The following is a 21,028-nucleotide window of genomic DNA, read 5'->3' on the forward strand; positions in this document are numbered from 1 at the left end:
AAAGACAGAACTCTAAAGCACTCCATGAATGTTTCATAAGGAACCATGTTGGTATTTGACTTAAAGCTGGCAGGGAGGACTTTCAACTCACTTTTGTTTAACTGACATTTTAGCAAATCTTTCAGCTCTTCTAAGTTAGCATTGTCTGATGAAGTTATTTTTCTTTGGAAGGTTCCTGACCAGAAAAAGCTAAGATGATGGTAACGTGCTTTCAGTATGTAAGTATGCCATTGGGCAGCAGGAGGAACCCGCAGATGTAGCCAGCCTGGCTTTTTTTTTTTTTTCTGAAATGGCCCAACAGAATGAGGAAATTTGTAGGAATTAAAAGAGACACAAAGAAAAGACAAAGACAAACAAGTGTGACAAACTTTCAGTGATGTCTGATAGCATGAGGATTTGGCTTTCGAGAGACAGTCATGGTACATGTACTTAAAAATGTCATTTTCAAACTGTTTACTGTTTCTGTAATTTTCAAATGCACTATGCCATATTGTAAACGATATTATTTTAGAAATTTCAAAACTCTATCTGACATTTTTTTTTGCAAAAGCTCATTTGTGCTTTCAGCTGTGCAAACGCAACCTTGGTGAAAGACCAGCTATGACAGATATGATATAATATAGAGCAACTAATGATTAAACTGAGGATTTTGCACAGCTAGTACAGTAAGGCTGTCAATTTATTTTTGCTAGAGAAGATCTAATGAATTATGTTCTTGTTGGGTTTGGGGTTCCTTATGTAAACCTTCCCTGATTAACAAAGTGAAGGTCTGCCTCATTTTTAAGAAGATTTTCTTTTAGTGGGCAAGGTCTCTTTATCTTGAATGTATTTGTTATGTAATGAATTGATCAGTTTTGTTATTACTATTCAGTTTTTATGTAGCATTTTCATCAAAGATTGCCCAATTTCTTGATAAAGTTATTTGCAAGTGTCCTCAGTTTACTATTGGGTGAGCCAGCGTTAGGAGCAGATGTGCAGCTTCCTCAGGGAAAAAAAGGGTGCTGACAGGAAAGAAAAAGTAATAGCTTTGCGTGCCTGAGAGGTGATTAATGGTGTCTGCTGGGAACTCCAGGGTGTCTTCAGGACAATGCAGGGATGAGCACCATTACAGAAACATGCTTAATCTAGGTATTTTGGCAGGCTGAAATCCCTGGAGTGAAACCAGTTGTGGTGCTCTCTCGATAGGCAAGGCTTAGTAGAGCAATGGGAAGGGCTGCCAGGTCAGAAACCCTCACCTACTTTTCTCTTTGCCTGTGCTTTGCTATGAGATTTTAGCAGATAACAGTGTGAGTCAAGGTGCACCTCTGGCATCCAGTTACCTGGGGAGATGAAGGGTTGGTGTGGTGCTAATGAATCAGCAGTAGTGCAGTGCTACCTGCCACTGCCCTGGAGTGCTTGTGGGCACAGCTCCCTATGCCCTGTCCCATGTGTGATGCAGGTATAAAGAAGAAGCCCAAGAGAGAGAAGAAATAATGACTGCTTCATTGTGAGAAGCCCACCTTATGATACCATGACTCTGTCCTTCTTTCAGGGGAGCTGAGCTATTCAGAGAGCCCGGAGCTGCAGCAAGATTTGTGTTCTGCTATATGCAGAGACACTGGGTCTGCTCGGTCTTTATGTGAGCTACCAGAAGCAAGGGAAACTCTTTGTAAAGTCATCTTTAGATGGGCAAATAGAAAGCTGGTTTGCTACCTTTCTGCATATAATAGTATTTAAAATACAGCAAGTTACTGAGTATGCAAGCTAATTTTGAAATAAAAAGCCTAGCTGGTTTTATCTGATGTTCACTCTTCTGTATATGTCCAATGCCTCTGTTCTGATAAAAAAGAAGAAATCCAAGTTTATATCTTACAAACTGCAGTATTGTTAGATTGACCAGAAACTTCCTCAGGAGATGCTTAAATGTGGTGTGATCTTTTTTACTATTGAACGTGAAAGATTCTCACTGGTGCCTTTTGCCTCCAGTGTTCATACAGAAATGGTTGTACTAGCCATCGCCACACTTTAACCTCAAGGACTGACAAACAAGTTTCTATTTCAAGGATGTACAGGCTACAGAGAGCTAGAACAAGGATTTCTTAAGCTATGTGCTCAAGAAAACCACACCCTCAGGCAAATATATTACATAGCTGCAGTTGAAAAGCACGTGATCCTATGCCTACGTTAAAAAATCTTTTTCTTCTCAAAGCAATTGTCTGTGGCATCACCTACTATTACAGGCTCAGATAAGCCTGATATTATCTTTCTCTGTCTTGAGTAATGCAGCATAAGACAAAGAACATGTGGCTCAAAGCAGCCTACATATTAGAGTATGTGTGGGACAGGAAGAAAAAGAACAGTGCAGAAAGTGGAGTATATATGGGGGAGAGTAGTGTGCTTTGAATATCACACAGAAGATATATAGCTGAGAAGCATAAGAGACCATCATTGGAATTTCTGAAGCTGCCATTAATGAAGAATCCAGAGATTTTGGGGAAGGGAGAAAAGTAGAAAGAGAAAATATCGACAGGTGGCAGGAGGTCCTGTAATGTGACCAGTGAGGCTGCCTGGCCCTCAGCCTTGCCAGCTCACATGCCCCAGTCCTCTGGCCCTGGGCACCCCAGACTCCATGGCTCCAACTGCTCTCCCCTTCTGCACACTCCACCCAGGACTGAGTCACATCCTAAAATAGAAAGGGAACCTTTCAGGAAGGGGCTGTCTGTTCGATCTTTGTGCCCTCCTAGCCCAGTGGAGTCTTGTTTCAGGCTGTGCACTACATGCGCTATATTAATGCAAAGAGCATTAATAGAGTAAATAGCTTTGTAGCCATCAGTACTCAGACACAGGAAGTTGAGGAATAGCTGAGCTACATATTTGAACTGATCGTTTCCATCCTGAAGTATGGGAATATGGTAAGATGGAAAATAGGTATTTTTCTTTGACAGATTTCTTTAACTTATGAGGAATGAATGAGCATATACAGGAATATGAAGTCCAGAAGTTAGTGGATATAAAATCTATTGCTTTCAAAGCTTCCCATGGAAATTTTCTCTTCAGTACAAGGAAACATCAGAATTTTCCTTTCACTGCAACCCAGTGTATCCTAGTGCCTGTGGTTTGTGTGCCAGATACTGTTGGAACTGTTGCAGTTTTAGCTGATATAACTAAGCAGAACGTGATACAGCCTGTATGGTGGGGATCAAGGAGGTCTTTCTTCCTCCATTCTCTCAAAATATCTCTTTTGCAAAATATCTCTTGCTGTCTATACGTGTGAGCCCAAAGCAGCTCAGAGCTGGGAGAGTCTTTCTGTTCTGTTGGCACAACACAGCTTGGTGTGCTGCAGTTTTTCTTCAAGTAGATAAAGAACTCTGTTGAATTTCCACCAGTAATTTTATTAATACTGTTTTGTTCTGTTATATTTTAAATTCCAGACTTCAGTAATCATCTGTGAAAATTAAAAAAAGCTATCCCATGTTCCCCTTTAGCTGGATAATGCTTCTGACCCATCCCAACTCGTTCCTTTGTTCTGTTGCGTGTATTTATTATTGCTGCTGCCACAATCAGGTTATCTCTTTTCTTCTTTTTGATACCTGATACTGCAGACTTTTGATCTCTGGCCCTGGGGAATGTCATTTGTAATTCCCAAGAGTGGAGCCTGCTGTGATGAGAGCAGCTATTGTTTATATACCGCCATACTGCAATTCCCTTACCAGCGGAAAAACCTGTGGTGGGGCAGGAATAGAAAGAATATAATTTCTTGCCTCATCAGCCATGGATCACTCTTCCTGCAGTGAATCCAGTCACACTGTCAAAGCAAGGAGTGAGAGGGGAGAAAAATGATGAAGATTTCAGATCAATGACTTCCACTGCACAGAAGCATGTGCTGTGTAACTTTAAGAATCCTTTAGAAACAATGCAGAGAGAAGCTGAAATTGCCAACACAAATTTTGGAAGCTTTAATTTTTTTTCTGATATACTTGGTGGAACTCAGGTGACATTTTATCTCCTTGTTTATCCACCTGACCTGTATGGCACCAGAGCAAGCACATGATGCTTGCTAGAGGGAGAATTTCTCTGCTGCGTGCCGCTGATGATGCTCAGTCACCTAAAGAGGTCATTGTTGGGCAGTGTGATGCTGCAATCTCAGAAGCACAAGTATTCTCTGCAGGTTTTTGCAGTGGCCTTAGTTAAGGAAGCACTCATGTATTGGTAAGGAAGTTTTCTCTTTCTTTTCATCGTTTACTCAGTCCTTACTGTGAGCAGTTAATGATGCTGATTATAAAACTATAATATTCAGTAGCTTTCTGAGCATGTTCTCTATGCATTTTCCTAAGCTGTCTTATCTTTGGTTGTGGTTCAGGAACTATTAGAACATGTTCTATAGGGACTGACTGTATTCATGCAACTTGAGTGTCAGTGAACATTTGCATATGTCCCTTATGCTTTGTGTACCTTTTGCATAATAAAGGCCACATCAAGGCATTAGGAAAAGCCAAATCCTGCACTGAAGTAAATGGAAAATGAGTTTTATTGTATTGTATTGTGTCTAAAGAGTTCAGGTATGTTTGTGATGCCTGCATTTTCTTCCTGGTGTGGAATCAACAAACTCTTTAGCCTGTGTGTCTGATCACTGAACTTTTTCAAGTCCGTATCAGCTATGTGTAAATGGATAATATGGTATTTCCAGGAACAAATGTATTTGTAAAACTCTCATATCCCTTTAACATGCAGGTCTTTTTATTGCTGTCTATAGATCCCAAGATGTTTTATTTTTTGCAGATGACAAATTATTTAATCTTGAAGGTAGTTTTCATTTCTGTGAATGTTGATGTCGTCACAATCCGCATCACGTTCTGCTCCTTTGGTAATTTTACATCCTGTATGTTTTTTCTTTCATTTCCAGATGCAGAGGGAAATTGCCTATATGGGCCGAGATGGCCCAAGCGCTTCCCGCTCTGGATCTGCTGCACACCCTGCCCATGCGATGCCCAGCTCTCCACCCTCCACTCCAGTGCCCCACTCCATGCCGCCCTCTCCATCCAGGATCCCCTATGGAGGGGGACGTCCCATGGGTGTTCCAGGCAATGCCACCATCCCCAGAGACCGGCTCTCCAGTGTGTCGGCATCACGCTCCATATCGCCAAGCCCAAGCGCCATTTTGGAGAGGCGGGATGTGAAACCAGATGAGGACATGAGTAACAAAAACTTGGCCTTGATCCGAAATGAAGGTCTATATGGGGACCCATACTTGTTTCATGAGGGGAGGATGAGCGTGGCTGCACCCCACAGCGGACACTCCCTTGATGTCTCTGATCACATTGTCGCCTACCATCGCAGTGCCATGAGGTCATCAAGCACTTACTGTAACCCCTCTATGCAGCCTGAAATGCTGGAGCAGTCCTTGTACAGGCAAAAGCCACGAAAATACCCGGAGAGCCACTTGCCCACACTCAGCTCTAAAACGCCTCCTGCCTCACCCCACCGGGTGCCTGATGTGCGCATGATCGATATCCATCCCCACCATACTGCACATGTCCCTGGTCATGCTATCCAGCCTGACAGGGCCTCTCCCAGCCGCCAGTCCTTCAAAAAGGAGCCAGGACCACCTGTGTTTGTGGATGCCAAAGTGCGAAGCGCCCTTGGCCACGCGGGCATGGCAGAGGCTGTGCCGTCTCCCATTGACAAACAGGCTTTTGGCTATGGGTCACCTGCAATGCCCAAGGACAAGGAAACAAGGTAAGGCAGAGCCAGACCTTAATTTATGCAAATAATCAATGTTCCTAACATACTCATGTTGTGTTGGCATGCCCAGGGGATGCTGTGATGTGTAGGAAGCTGCTGTGCTGGGCTGCGCTGTTTATTAGCTGTCTGTCAAGGTAGTTAGTAATTTAGAGGAAATGCGACACCACCCATTATTAATCCGAAAGTATTGTCAGCTCATGATGAATCCCTAGTTATTTTCATTTGTGCAAATTTCAGTCATTGGAAAAAATATAATAAAATAAAATGATAAACTAGGATTTTTCTTTCCAGGCAACCAGATCATGTTACAAGAACAAATGATGTTCTGTTCCTGCTAATAAGGGAATATATTTCACCCCCGTTAAGAATGACACTCTGATATTACAATTTTGGTTCTTTATGGAGTGGAGTTTTTCTCATCTAGTGTTAGGAAATTGGAAGAATTTATCATTACTGTCTTATCTCCTGTAAAACATGAATTTGCATAAAAATAGGACAGTTGTTTGTAATAATGTTCCTCAAGGGGAAGCTGCTGAGAAGAGCAAGTCTGTCCCAGGGAAGAAATTGAAACAAGAGCGCTGTTCCCAGTGATTCTTTCTACCATCAGAAATAGTTGGTGACCTGACTGTTATTAACTTTTCTGCACTGAGAATGATGGTGATGATCTCTCCTCTCTGTTAAGGACCAGCTTTACACAAAGGTCTTTCAAGGCATCTCCTGCTGTAGACCCTGCCCTAGGAGAGAAAAATCATTAAGCTGTCTGTCCGTAATTGTGTGTTTGTATGAGTTGCTCTAATCTCCAGCATATTGCTTGTGCTGTTAACTTTTATAGAGCTTTTTAGGGAAGTGAAGATGAATAGCTGGAAAATGCTCAGTTCACAAAGGCCAAAGGTAACTACTGACTGCCTTAACCAATGGGGAGATACAGAGCTTCATATGGCCCCAAACTTCTCTTCCATCTGAGCAACTTTATTAACAATTAGATGCCTCTAACTATGCTAGGCGGAAAGAAGAATGTATTGTGAAGTCCCTTGTTGGGGAGAAAATGGAAAATGGAAGAAAATCAACTTCCCTAAAAAATTACATGCTGATACCAGCTTAATATTTATATTGACACAAGGAACTGAGTCTAGAGTCACTGAAACCTAGTTGGTGTTTATTATTTCTAAGAAAAAAGATCTACGTTCCAGAAATATTTCAAGCATCCAGTATGACAACTAGGAAATAATTTGCACATTTTCCATTTCTAATCCAAGAGATCAGATAAAAAATTCTACAGGATTCTAGTCAGGGGGCTGGAAATGAGGGAGCACACCAACAACTTCCCAGTCTATGCCACTTTTTTTCTTCTGAGCATCTCATCTGTTCACTCTAGTACATAGGCTGTGTGTTTGTGAATATACAGCTCTACAGTTGCTTAAAGACAGCATTGTACCAGGAGTTTTAGTTTTGGTTCCAAGATATATTTACAGTGATGAAAATAGCATTTGCATAATTATATTCCCAAATAAATACATGATCTTAAAATTCAGTGCGGTGTATTAGCCACATAGCATTGAAAAAAATCATTCTGAAAATGTCTCTTATGTTGTAGGTTTTTTTAAACCTTGAGAACAGTGACTTTATAAACAATAATTCCAAACACTAAAAGCAGTTAATGCAAATTGCTATGTTTTCTAACCCCTGCAGTATCAAGGATGGTGTTGTGCTCAGCCACTGTGCATGCAGAGTCGAGTGTGGGCTAGCAGCAAAAAGGCAGGTTTGCTTATCTGTTAGTCTTGACAATACTGAGGAGGGAAGTCTTTTGTGTTTGCACGCTGGATTAAGAATCTCCCCATCCCCACTCATTCAGCTTTGCAGATAGCTAGGAGTGGGTTGAGGCCCCTGCGAACATCAAACCCATCATCTCAGCACCATTACTCCTTCAGTCACTAGTGAACTGTGCTGAAAAGAAAGAAAATATCTAGTGACTTCTCTTTTGAGAAATTACCTTGAAGTAGTGCTGTCACGACCTCAGGGACAACACAGAGCTAAGGCAGAGCATAAGTACAAGGCAGAGAAAAGATCAAAATAAATATTGAGAATGCCAGTTTAGCTAAATCTCTCCTTCTGCATTAATTCTCCTTCCGTTCTTCTAGTCAGTGGCTGAAGCAGGTACCTATGTATTTCATCAGAATATCCTGGGTACTAAGAGCAGATCAGACCTCTCACTGAGCATATCTTGATTTTGTTGAAGAAATTACATCTGTTATCTCTGACATGTTAACTGCAGCAAATTTGGATCTACCAAAGATGAAAAAGATGAAAACTACATAGCATCTCCTATCTCTTTTTTTCTAGAGTTTCCCATTTTAATTTTACGTTGTGCTTGCCAGTCTTGTTGAGCCTGTTATTTAAGTCAGAGTTGAGGGGGATTTTATTTCTTCATGTAATTCTTTCTTTTATCTGTTTTACCTCGGGTATTTTCAAGGTAGCTAATTCTGCCACGAAAGGAACTAAATAAATTCTCAGAGTAATTCATTTATCAGAAGACTTCTATATAAAGGACTTTTAAAACAGTGAGAAGAAAGGAGTTCATGGAGATTTCAAAAATTAAAATATTATTAGTATTCATACACACAAAAGATCAAGCAAGTTTCAGCACTTCATCTTTCCGGAGTCAGCGTTCCTTAAATATGAGGTTTACAGGAAGAATGAGTAAATCTTTGTAAGTGAACATAAGCTGTTGGAACAGTGATTTGCCACCATTTTTTGAATGGCTCATTTATATGGTTTATGGTGGACAATTCTAGAATCTACCACAGGCAAAACAGATGTTTAAATGTTGGCAAATGGGGAGAGAAGATTACTCAAAAGTGCATTGAGTTAAATGCCGTTTAACTTACATTCCTTGCATTTAAAACACAGGTTATGTTGCAAGACATTGGGCAGTTTCATGGCTGGTGTTCAATATGACACATCTCTAAAATGCAGTCCCAAAAAGAACAAGATAACTCTATCCGGTTGTTGTTTTTTCCCTCAAAAGGAGTACTGTGCTCTGGTTTTTCTCTGCCCCAACACAACTTCTGTTCTCTTCCTCTGCAGTTAGAGACTAAGGTGTAACAGACACATTTAGATTATTGTATACTGTTCCCATAATAACAACACTTCATTGTTTGTTACATTAAAGTATGAGTAGCCACTATCACGCATCAGGAAAAAATGTTCATACTCTGTAAAGCCATGGGCAATGAGAGACAGGAAAGGTGGACTTCTGAGATATGCTCTCTCAGACAGGGCTGTACCCACTCCCAAGGTCAGGCAGTGATTGAATTGCTCTCTAGGACTGCAAATAACCACAGAAATGTGTGCTTACTGCACCAGTACAGATCTGTGGCCTAGTGTTTGCAGTCTGGAAGCTTGCGTATATCTTTGGAGTTGGAAACAATAGAACTTTTCCAGAGGTCCGTGATTACCAGTCAAAAAAGACAGGTGAGCAACACAGATGGAGGAATGGTAAACTGCACTTTGACTTCCTTCTGCTGGGGGAAACTGTCTGGAGGGAAAAAGATACAGGCTCTTGGAATTATCAAATAGTATCAAAGCTGGCAGCACTTCATAGCTTACCTTTTCACTTTAACTTAAAGCTGCAAGAAAGTTTGAATTTAACCTTGTTCTTGTGAAATATTCACCTGTGGATTATTTTGCCCTTGGAAAGAGAGCAGAATAGGGAAGAGCTCCATTGTTCTCTGCCTCACATCTTTCCTGGAGTTCACTGTTTCAAGCAGAGTTTGAGGTCTGACTGCCATTTCCACTTGTTACTAGAGAAGCCATTGGCAAAGACAACCTACTCCTGTTCCTTCTTCCTTTCAGTGAAAAGAGAAATGTTCATCTCATAGAGTGATGTAGAAAGAAATGTATTTTTCCTTGTCTCTGACCTTCTTTTTATTACTGCATATACTTCACTTGCTGCAAAGTATGAATATGTAGTCACTGGAAATCATTCTCCAGGATAGTCTGCTAATTAGTTAGTGGTGTCAGACTTGGTATTTGAGTATGTCTGTTATGTTTGATCACTGCACTGCCTAGAGTAGAACAGGAACATGAACTAACAGTTGCACAGCCCAATTCTAGTTTGTGTCTATACAAAGTATCTTCCCAGTGTTGTGAATAATAAAAATGCCCTCAGGAAAGGGAAGAAACATGTAAGTCATGCTTAAATAGCAGCACAATGAGAAGTGGATACCAATTTAACAATACGCTGTGCCCTGCTTGAGATTACTTCCAGTTAGCTGCTGTAGGTGGAATGACATGAAACCTCAGTGAGGCTGTAGTGAAGAAGCCAAGTGATGAAACCTGATGTCTCAGTTCAAAGAGCTCTTGTACAGGCAAGAGTTAGCATTGCTTCTGCTGAATTTGGAGAATGAGATGCTGAGGCAGGGCTTGATTGTCTGGGCATAGCTAAGCCCATGAAACAGGCTGCTGGGAGGAGGAGGGCTGGTGAGGCGCTTGTACCTGCTTTGCTGGCAGAAGTCTGTGAGTGAAAAGTCAAAGCCAAGTCTTGACTAAGAGGCCAGCTAGGGCTGAGCATCACTTCTGACCTTGCCCCCTCCTTTTCTGCTTCACCATGCCCGGCTCTCCCAGCATTCGCTGGAAAACAATGTGAAACAATGCCCTTTAGTGCTCAGGCTGATAAAACAGCACATTCTTTCCTAAGTGCTGTAGAAGTGACCCTCCCTTCTCTTCCTGGGTGGTGGAGAGATTCAGATTTGTCTGGGAAATTAATTTGGGAACTGAGCTGTACTTCTTCCTTCTCGTACTCCTAGAACTGGCAAAGAAGCACCAGCGAAGAGCGTTTTTCTGCCTGCCCCTCTCACCTGATGCTCCGCATCCTGTCCTGTCCTGTCCATGGGGACCTAGGCCTACCCCATGCACAGGGAGCCCAGCCTGCATCAGCCACTGGGACCCCAGCCTCCCCCATGCACAGATGGCCCTGTCCTACTCCATCTGTGAGGACCCTGGCCCACTCCATTCATGGGAACTCTGGCCTGCACAGTGCAGGAAGGGATGGCAGTGGTAGGCTGCACTCCCCACATTCTCTCTCCTGGACCACAGCAGGAAGAAAAGAATATAATCTTGAGAGCCAAAAAATGTCAGTCACCACAGTGCCAGCATCCCATAGCACAGGCGGAGGTGAAGGCTCGTTCTCTCCTTTGAAGCCTCTGGCTCTGCTGGGTCACTGTAGTGATGGCTCCAGCCCCTGCCAGAAAAGCTGAGGTGGCTGTGGAGCCATCACTGCTCCTCCATGTCCACACAGCAGTTGGCAGAACCAGTCCACTGGCCCTCCAGCCACCTCAGCCCAGCACAGCCATGCCACCTGGCCGGTGCAGCCTCTCCTTGCCCCTGCCTCCCACTGCCTTCAATCAGACCACCAGGTCTCCAAAAAACACTTCATTTTATTTAATGCCTGAAAGGCTTCTTCTTTAAGGCACTTGTTTTGGAAATGTTTGGTGCTAATGGCTATAATGAGCCTGGGTACTGTGATGAAATGATTATGGGAAAAATCCTGCTGTGTATTTAAGGGAGCAGCTCCAGAGCACGTGTAGATTCTTCACATTCTTAATGCTTTTACCATATGAAAAGTAATGTACTCTGTGCAATTGATTGCAGTGTTTCATTCGTTTTTCATCAACTCCTATCTCTGGAACATCCCTCTCCCTCTTAACAACATATTTTCCTAGATTTCATGGCAAAGGACAAGATCAGCTTTGTGTTGCCATAATCTTATTTGAAGCAGAAAATTGTTTCCAGATTATCCAATGTGGGGTGGAAAAAACATGTTTATAAATTGGTAAAGCAGATAGACTTCCAATTGCGTTTAGTTCCAGGAAGGGTTTGTGATAATTATCTGAGAAAAAAAAATGTTTTTGTTATTAAGTGTCAAAAATGCTGCATTAAAATTTGTTAGAATATATTTATCCCAGGTTTTTTGTACTTGTTTCTGTTCCAAAGGTTACTGTACCTGAACCAGTTTCTTATTTTAAAACTTTTAACAGTGGAAATTCTGCAATGTATTTTTCGGTTTGAAGGGAATTAGGTCGATTCACTAGTCTTCTCACCACCGCTCAAAATACCTTTCAGCATGAAGACAGAAAAGTAAGGAGCGCACATTGTATTCAATCACAGTAAGAACATTTCTGCTAGCTGGGGATGGACTGAGCATGCTCTTGGTCCCTCCTGTGTCTGTTAGCATCTCATTAGTTGCTTTGCTGTCCTGTTTTCTGAACATTGGGCGTTTTGGAGTGTCTTCCAGCTATGATATGTGTGTTGTCCCAGAAAACCTCTATTTCATTCATGGAGTGTGAATGAAATAATTAGCGTGGATACCCTGGCTGGCTTATGAGTTGAACTGGTTTCTCACTCTGTGCCATTTCAGCTTGCCTTTGTATCAATACCTACATTTGAGTTTACATGGCCCTAATCAGTTGGCATTACTGCTTTGGCCACAAGCTGCAAACGATGTGAGGGGGGTGGCACTGCTGCTCCTGTGTGCCCAGGAGAGCACAGTAGTGATGAATGATCCCTGTGGCACGCTGTATCTGAGGCTAAGCGTGCCATCTCTACCATGTGGTCTGCCTCTGTCCTGTCTTCTTCCATGAGCCATCGCTGCTTGACTTGCTTTCTGAGAAGTGTTGTTCTCAGCCGTCTTCCAAAATCACTGTCAGTGATTCCTTTTGTGTGCTTCTGTAGTCACATAAGCGCTAGCACAAAGGGACACATTTTCAAAAGGTCCTGTCTGATATCCCATGCTCATGTGTTTCTGCGTTGTGATGTGCCATTGATGCACTGGCATGAGAAAGTAGGTACCTGTGTGAGCAGAAGGCTGTTATGGAGCCTACAAGGAAGTCACCAGGTACCTGACCAGTGTATGTATCCATGTAAATGGTATGCAAAGATGAAGACATGAGTGTTAGCCTTCTTATCCAGAAAATGTTGTTGTTGCTTAGTGGAATTTGGTAAGTTACAGAAAACACTGGCCATACTTCTTACAGTTCTTCTTCCTCTCCTTTCTTCTGGTTTTTAGGAATTTCTCTGGAAGTGGGTGTGAAAACAAACCTGCTTTGCTATCACTGTGCTGCACAGCCTGTGTTCAGTGTGCTGTGCCTGATCTGTCACACTTCTGTCCTTTGCAGAGCAGTCAGTTGTGATGTCAGGTGCAAAGGATTTGGGCTGGGAAGTTGTCAGCTCAAGCGGATTAAATGCTTCACAGATAAAATACTGCTTTGGCAAAATTAAAAATAGTAACAAGTAGTCTAAAGGTTTAATCCAGAAATCTTACACACAAACAAAATTATTGGCCCAATAGAGGTTAAAAAAAAAAAAAAAAAGTAATAATAATTAAAAAATGTAATGCTGAAAAAAATATTTTTCACTAATTTCAAGAGGCATTATTGATTATTTTAGGTGCCTTTTTTGTGCAATTGCTAGAAGTTTATTATCTGGGTTGCTTTTTTTTTTTTTTTTTTATATAAACTATGCAGATGTCTCTTTTATTGTCTGTTAAATGCAAAAGCTGTCCAACCCAAGATGTGGTAAGCTGCTACCAAGGTATATGCAAACTGATAGCCATGAGCCTTTGCACAACTCTGTAGTGTCTTTCAGTTCCTATGGTAATCATTCACCTAGAAAAACAAGTCTGAAAGCAAATATATCTGGCTTTAACAAACGGTTCTCTTGTCTTTCAGAGAGAGGATACAAGCCATGGAGAAACAGATTGCCAGTTTAACTGGTCTTGTTCAGTCTGCGCTTTTAAAAGGGCCAAATACAAGTAATAGCAAAGATGCTTCTAGGTAAAAAAAGAATTCATTAAATCTGTTTCTCTCTAATGATTTCAGTAATCAATCAACAAAAGTACTATTTGAATGTAATAGTAAGAAAACGCTGAATCTTTTAAAGTATCTTTGCCATCCCCATGAGAATGCTAGGCAGAGAGGAAGAATATGCCAAAGAATAAATAGATATTACTGCATTACTCTTCTTTGTGTTAAAAAAGAATTAATGTAGGTACATCTCTGTGCTTTCTACTGTTTATATACCATTCCTTGCTTAACTTGTCTTAAAACTCATTGAAAAGAAAAAAACAACCGTTCACAAGCTACTGGTGATTTAGATTAAAAATGTGTATGCAAAACAAGGCCATTTAATTTACTGATGAAAAGCCTCACCAGTTTTATTATTAGTTAAATTTATAATTTTTCTTTTTATTGCTCAGTGAGAAGATGATGTTGAAAATTGTGTCCAACAAAAGCAGCACTGATGCTACAGGTAAGATAATTCCTTTTTACTTTACAAATTATTCTAGTATATGAATGGCCCTAGCTTTACTAGCATCCCAGCTTATAGAAATGTCAACTTTACTTACATTCTGTTGGCTGCTCTGACAGATGCAAAGTTTAAGTTTAGGCTATGGAAGTCAGTCACATCTTTGTTCAGAGATGAATTTCTGACAGTTTGAGCTGGAATGAAAGTCACACCTGCAGTGAATGGTTTAAAAAAGATACAGGCTTTTTGTGGCGATTTTTCTAGTGATTAATCTCATCTATAATATACATCTGTCACTGACCCCAGATGTATCTAAATCAGTGTAGAAGGCTAAGCTTTTATTTCCTATTTTTGACACCTGAACTTTAAGGTTATTTTACCAGTAGGATGATTCTATGTGTGTGATGTCACTGAGGAATTCAGCAGTGAGCTAGATAGTACTTTCCCTAATGGAGCCATATTGATCTGTTACTAATTATTAGCGTGCTCCTAAATTGTTCTGAGCAAGTCGATTATGGCGAAGCCTACAGGATCTGGTCTTAATTTAGCTTCCCACTCGAGAGCTGCTAAGTGTTTAAACGGTGGAGTTAATGCTGTTGTGAAAGATCTCCATGTGACTGGAGCTCTTTGTGTTTGGGCTGCTGCTCTTGATGTCTGCAGGGTGTGTGTGTGGGTGTGTGGGTGTGTGTGTGTGTGTGTGTGTGTGTGTGTGTGTGTGTTTATATGACTCCTCTTCATCCTTTGTCATGCACTGAATACAAATAAAGGCAGTTCCCTACTTCCTGATAAGGCTGTTCCCACAGGGTGGTCTGTGCTGCAGCAGGTAGTAAACCACACACATTTACTAGCAAATCTGTTACGCACTTAACTAGCCTTTCTGCTGGAGCTGTTAATTCAAGTTCAGGATTCCTGTTTATCTGGAATTGCAGTATGTCTTTCTAACCAACAGAAGTCAAACCAGACCTGGAAACTATCAAGCAAATGTAAGAGAGTGCAAGGTAATGTCCTGGAGCTGGAGCTTTGCTCCCAAGCCATTCTCTGGCCTGGTTCCAACTCTTCCCTTCTGGCTGGCTCCTGACTGGGGAGAGCAATACTTGAGGCTGTGAAGAAATAAGCTGTAATTTATCAGTTTGAGGCAACCTATTGAAAATTCCTTCATTTTTTAAAACAGCTGCAAAATGCTCTTTGGCTTTTCTCTACTTCCTTGTCATTAATCACTGCAAATTTATAGTATTTCCTACTTGCATAGGCCACATATCATGCAAATAACCTATACAACAATCAGAATATGCAGATACACTGCACTGCAGTGTGGATGTCCCGATCTAAGTGAGCACTGCTTTTATTAGGAATTTAGCCCAGGTGGCCTCCAAAGGTTCACTTTCAACCTTCTCCTTTTCATGTGTTCGTATGTGAATGAATTGCTCAGAAAGAAGTGGGAAATTAAATGATATTCATTGGAAGGACTACACCACGGAAAGCAAGGGTAGAGATTCTTTGGCCTGTAGATCATACCCAGTCCAATAGAATAGCATGGTTCATCTGACCAGCAGCCAGTTTATGCTGTCATTCCCAAAGAGCCTTCACTCCTTTGTTGTGTAACTGGAAGCGTGTGCTTGAAATGGCAAAATTACATATAATAAATAGATGTCCTAGCATGGGAAGCAGGAGTGACCAGTTTAATTTACTGTCAAAACATGAGATCAGCATCTGCCAGGTGCTGACAGAAACACTGACTCTGTCATACAGCCATGCCCATACCCATCATCTAAGTAAAGATGCTACCATTTCACAACCAGGCAGTTGAATCTAGATTATTGTCCCTTCCAACCCAAGACATATAATTCTGTGATTTCAGTTTGATACCATTCTGATCACTCGGGAAGATAGAGAAAGGGCAGTGGGTCTGGACACGTAGCCATGCAAGGATCCAGCACCACAGAGTATCATTGTAACTCCAGCATCTGTGTCCTAAACCCTGCCCTTCCATTATGACACAGCCACAGAAAAAATCAGAAAATTAAACTGTGTTTTTGAGAATTGAAAATTCCACTGTGTGGAAAGGGAAACAAGGTGTGGTGCTCACCGTGCTAACTGCTTGGGCATTGTCAGCCCTATCAGCTAATACTGAGGACTGCTATCCTAAATAATAGAATATTCTGCATTTGTACCTTCTTTCAAAATTACGTATAACGAGAGACAGTAAGTCAGACACAGGCAACCTGTCAAAATATACAGAATGTTTCTCCTTTAAGTAAATATGCTTGGGTTTAAAAGGACCTGAAGCATACTTTTGCAGGCTCCTTTTTTGTTCTGCAATTCACTCCAATCTTTATTAGCCATTAGACAGTTGAATTCAACAATTCCAGTTGACAGCTGCATACTGAGATACCAGTTTTAGCAATTTCAAAGGCTATTTGCCAGAAAAAGTGGTATAAAATGTTGATTGAGCAGTCCTTTCTAGAGCAGTGGTAAGCAGAAATGTGAATTACTTCCCATCCTGAACAATAAAACATCTGTGCAGGATAAAATTGGTTCATCGATGTTGAACCAACATTGTATTTTATAGTATGTGTTCCAGTGATGGGAGACATGCATGCAAAAATAGAGAACTAGCTCATTTTGGGAAGGGAAACAAACCGAAATTTGTAAATCTTAGATACTTCTGTGTATCTAGATTGTGAATGCTACGTTTAGTATTTCATATATATTACACTGTTGTATTTAATGTGTTCTTGCTTTGCTAGTCTTTAGCCACATTCTTTACCCTCAGATATTAGAGCCTAAACAAATTTTACCTATTTTCCACTAGGGTAAATGGGCCTGTAATAAAAACTGTCTGCTTTTCTTATGTTTTATTGCTTTAGGCTCAATTTTTTCACAAGAGGTGAGTTCAAAGAGCAGTAGACTTCCACATTCTAGCTGTGTCTCTCCTATTCATGTTTGGATAAATCTCATGACTGAATCCTTACAGCTTTTCTCAGTTCTTCAAAGGTGAATGGCAATCAAGGCATTCTTCATTTAGGAACAGCTCAGTAGCATGTGACCCAAAAAACCAAGCCTTACTAAAAAGATCGTAAGATTACTAACAAATATTCTAGGAAATGCTCACCCACTCTCTTTTCTGCCATATTTTGTTCACTGAGTAGTAAGAAAGATAGATTAAATGCTGCATTAACTGTTTAAATTTATATCAGTTATATCTTGGATTGGTAAACAAAAATGAACAAAACCAGTTGTTCTTTGCCATTTGCTACCCTGTTGGAAGAAGAACAGGAAGGAGATTTCAGTACTTCCTGAAAAGGGTTCAGGAGCCTTTCTTTCTCAGCTAGCACTGCCAGTACAAATCAAGAGAAGGAGATGGAACAGAGAGAAGTATTACCCATGTAGTGCCCATATTTGATTCCTCACTATTTGTGACCTGTGCTTGTCAGAGAATTTCTTCTCTTGTGCATATCTATTTGCATTTTTCATATGCACAACCCTTCTTGTAATGATCTGTGAATTTAAAAAATTGTCCATATCTGGTTGCTTATCTCACATTCAAAGGTAGATCATGCCAGTTCTTGAATGCAGTTCAGCATATCCAGGTATATCATGATCCTGAATTCATTCTGAATCAGCAAGATAAAGTGGTACACAGATATCTGTAGAACAGTTTGTTCTTTTGAGGTTGCTTTGGTGTCTGACCATAACATCTTGATAATGATGAAGTTGCAACCTCAATGTTGCATTTGTCTGTTTGTTCAGTGGATTCTAACCGGATGATAAGAGGACTGAGTAACTGTCACATGGCTCCCCAAATGATCACAGTCACAGAATGGCCAGGGTTGGAAGGGACATTGAGGATCATGAATCTTCAACCCCCGCTGCCTCATGCAGGGCCACCAACCTGCACATTTAATACTAGACCAGGCTGCCCAGGGCCCCATCCAGTCCGGCCTGAACACCTCCAGGGACGGGGCATCCACGACCTCTCTGGGCAGCCTGTGCCAGCACCTCACCACTCTCTCTGTAAAGAATTTCCCCCTGACATCCAACCTAAATCTCCCCTCCCTCAACTTAAAACCATTTCCCCTTGTCCTGCTGTTATCAACCCTTTCAAAGAGTTGATTCCCCTTCTGTTTCTAGGCTCCCTTTAGGTATTGAAAGGCTGCAATGAGGTCACCCCACAGCCTTCTTTTCTCCAGCCTGAATGAGCCCAGCTCCCTCAGCCTTTCTTCTTTGGGGAGGTGCTCCAGTCCTCTGATTATCTTTGTGGCTCTCCTCTGGACCCTCTCCAACAGCTCCCTGTCTTTCTTGTACTGGGGGCTCCAGACCTGGACGCAGTGCTCCAGATGGAGCCTCACAAGAGCAGAGTAGAGGGGGACAATCACCTCCCTGGCCCTGCTGGCCACCCCTCTTCTGATGGAGCCCAGGATACCATTTGCTTTCCGAGCTGCAAGGGCACACTGCTGGCTCATGTTCAGTTTTTCATCTATCAAGACCCCCAGGTCCTTCTCCGCAGGGCTGCTCTCAAGGACCGCTCCTTCCAGTCTGTATGGATGCCTGGGATTCCTTCAGCCCAAGTGCAAAACTCTGCACTTTGCCATGTTGAACCTCATCAGGTTCATCTGGGCCCACCTTTCTAGCCTGTGGAGGTCCCCCTGAATGGCATCCCTTCCTTCCACCGTGTCAACTGCACCACTCAGCTTGCTTAATTTGGGAAGAAACACTTCTTGATGTCTTCTGATGGCCTTTTTTCTAACCTGCTCTTAGCATTTTCAAGAGAAAAAGAAATTCTGGAAAATGGAAGAAGAGCAGTGTCAGCGTGATGGAAAGGTCAGATGTTGGGGATTGGCAGCTCTGTTCCTTGCTTTCCTTAGCCTGGGCAGATAGCACACCTTTCTCTTTCCTGCACCACAGTTCCTTAGTGCTTTCAGAATAGAGATAGCTTGCAGCTTAGCTCATTGGCCTTTGTAAAATAAGTTAACATTTATGTTTTGTCCAGAGTACTAGGGAATTTGAGAGGATTTTTTTGCTTCCAGCCTCCCTTACCTAGCTCCAACATGGGCTTATTTAAAGAGCTATGCAAGCCAATGCTGTTCCTTTCCCTTCAGCCCATCTGGCTGTACATCTAATCACAAAGCTACAGCCTGGGCCTACTTCCAAAAGAGAGCTATGCTCCCTAGACAAAGCAGCCCCTCATTCAGCCGTCCTTTTATTCCTTTTTGATGAAAATATGAATCTCAGAGAAAACAACCGCTGATCCTCATTCTGCTCCTGTGCCCTATGGTTGTACGGATGTTTTTGTGTGTCAATTCTTCAGGAGTCCCTTGTCGTGCTTTGTGGCCTCTGAGCAGAGCCTGCAGCAGGGCTGTGGTGGTAGCTGAGGTGCGTCATGACAAGAAGAGGTGGCTGGGGTAGCAAGGAAGGGAGATGGTTTGTAGGGAGTGGAATACATTTATTGTTTACAGAAGCAGATCACAGTCCATCTATACTAAAAGGAAAGCAGGCACCCCATGCTGTGAAAATATGTGAATTGACTGGGTTCCAACATGCGGGGAGAGACTAGAGGGGACTGATTCATTCCTTGGCTGCATAGCCGCAGGGTTGGGGGCTGAGCTTTTGGAGCTTTTTCTTGAGGCAAAGAATAGCAGAAAGGTAGCTGCGCTTTCAAAAATAGTTCGAATTTGTGGCTAGGGATCAGAACTCGTGGAGGCTTATCCACGTTTTTCAGACTCTCTGGTGATTTCTGTCTGTAGGGTTTATGAACTAAAAAGCCTTTTCTTTTAAAAGTGCAAAGCCAGTACATGTGGGAGGAAGATACATGCTTAAGTGTAGGAAAAAATGCAGTGTACGTGTAGACAGGTAAGTATTGGCATATATTAGATTGAAGCATTGAGTAGGTACAGAGTGGCAGTGAACAAGCAGTGCTTATTTCTTAAGGGCTGCTTTCTGTTAAGCAGCTCTTTGAAAGTCAAGAGAGCACTGAATCATAAGGAAGTATGGCAAAATGCAGAGCAATTTGCTCATCACTAATATGAAGAGTGCCATGGTTGAAGCACCGAGAAGGTCTGGCTGGAGCACATTTAGGTGGAGTATAGCATTACAAGGGCCAGCTTTTTGTTAAAGCACGTCTTTGGAAACCTGTGGCATGGCACCCCATATACAGCACGTGTGCAACCTGTCCTTTTTCTGACAAGATTTGCAAATGTAATTAAAGCAAGAAACATGATTCTTCTGACTTTCTGAAACCTGGTTTAAATTCCCTCCTTCAAAAAAATGAATGCCTCTCCTCAGATGAATTTTGAGGTATCCACATGTTGGCAAAATAATAACAATATGTTGTTATGCTGAGCAGTACCCACCTGGGCACAGTTGGAGATTTTATTTGTTGATTACTAGAGATGAATGGAGGTGAGGCTGACCACTCTTGGTTCCATGCTCTTACCAGGCAGAAAAATGTGTCATGACCTTCTTTGCACTGAAAAGTTGCTTCTGACAGGCAAAGAAAAGCTCACAACACTACTTTTGACTTGATTTTGCTGAATCTGGTAGAGTGTGTGTTTGTGGGAATAAATTCTGACTGAGGTCCCTGTGCACAGTTGTTATTTATCAGTTATTTATCAGTTTTCTCAAATGTTTGGTTTTAATCATAGAGAAGGAAGAAGGTGCAAGGGGGATGATGACATGGCACAGAAGTTTGGGGAGTTGCAGCCATACTGTCATGTGAGCTTGAGAGACAAGGTGATGCTGTCGATCAGTGGCTGTGCAGTCCTGCATAGTGTTGGGCATAGAAGAATGGAGTGAGTCCTACTATTAGTCTGTCATTTTGCCTCTTGGCAGTGGGGAGAAGAAGGGACACATTAAAAAGACAGTTTGAAGAATATGGAGCATTTAAGTGCGTATTACCAAAAGACAGTTGTAACATGACTTCTCGCTGATGAGCTGGTATTTAGCCTGTAAATAAAGCTTCTTCCCAGGTATTTGAGACTTAAAAGAAAAAGCTTGGTATTGATGCTGT

The 21,028-nt window shown here is 41.8% G+C and overlaps 1 protein-coding gene across 1 annotated transcript in view; it reads left to right on the forward strand.

Moving 5' to 3' along the window:
* KIAA1217 overlaps positions 1-21,028 on the forward strand; it is a gene marked incomplete at both ends in the record, with an annotated part of 172,923 nt that overhangs the window by 119,670 nt on the left and 32,225 nt on the right. The window contains 3 exons of the mRNA XM_079537971.1: positions 4,883-5,715; positions 13,446-13,550; positions 13,973-14,025. Coding sequence (XP_079394097.1) covers positions 4,883-5,715; positions 13,446-13,550; positions 13,973-14,025 — 991 coding nt within the window. The remainder of the gene's footprint in view (positions 1-4,882; positions 5,716-13,445; positions 13,551-13,972; positions 14,026-21,028) is intronic.

Source organism: Tetrao urogallus (genome assembly GCF_951394365.1).
Source record: "Tetrao urogallus genome assembly, chromosome: 7".
In the NCBI taxonomy this organism is placed as follows: Eukaryota; Metazoa; Chordata; class Aves; order Galliformes; family Phasianidae; genus Tetrao; species Tetrao urogallus.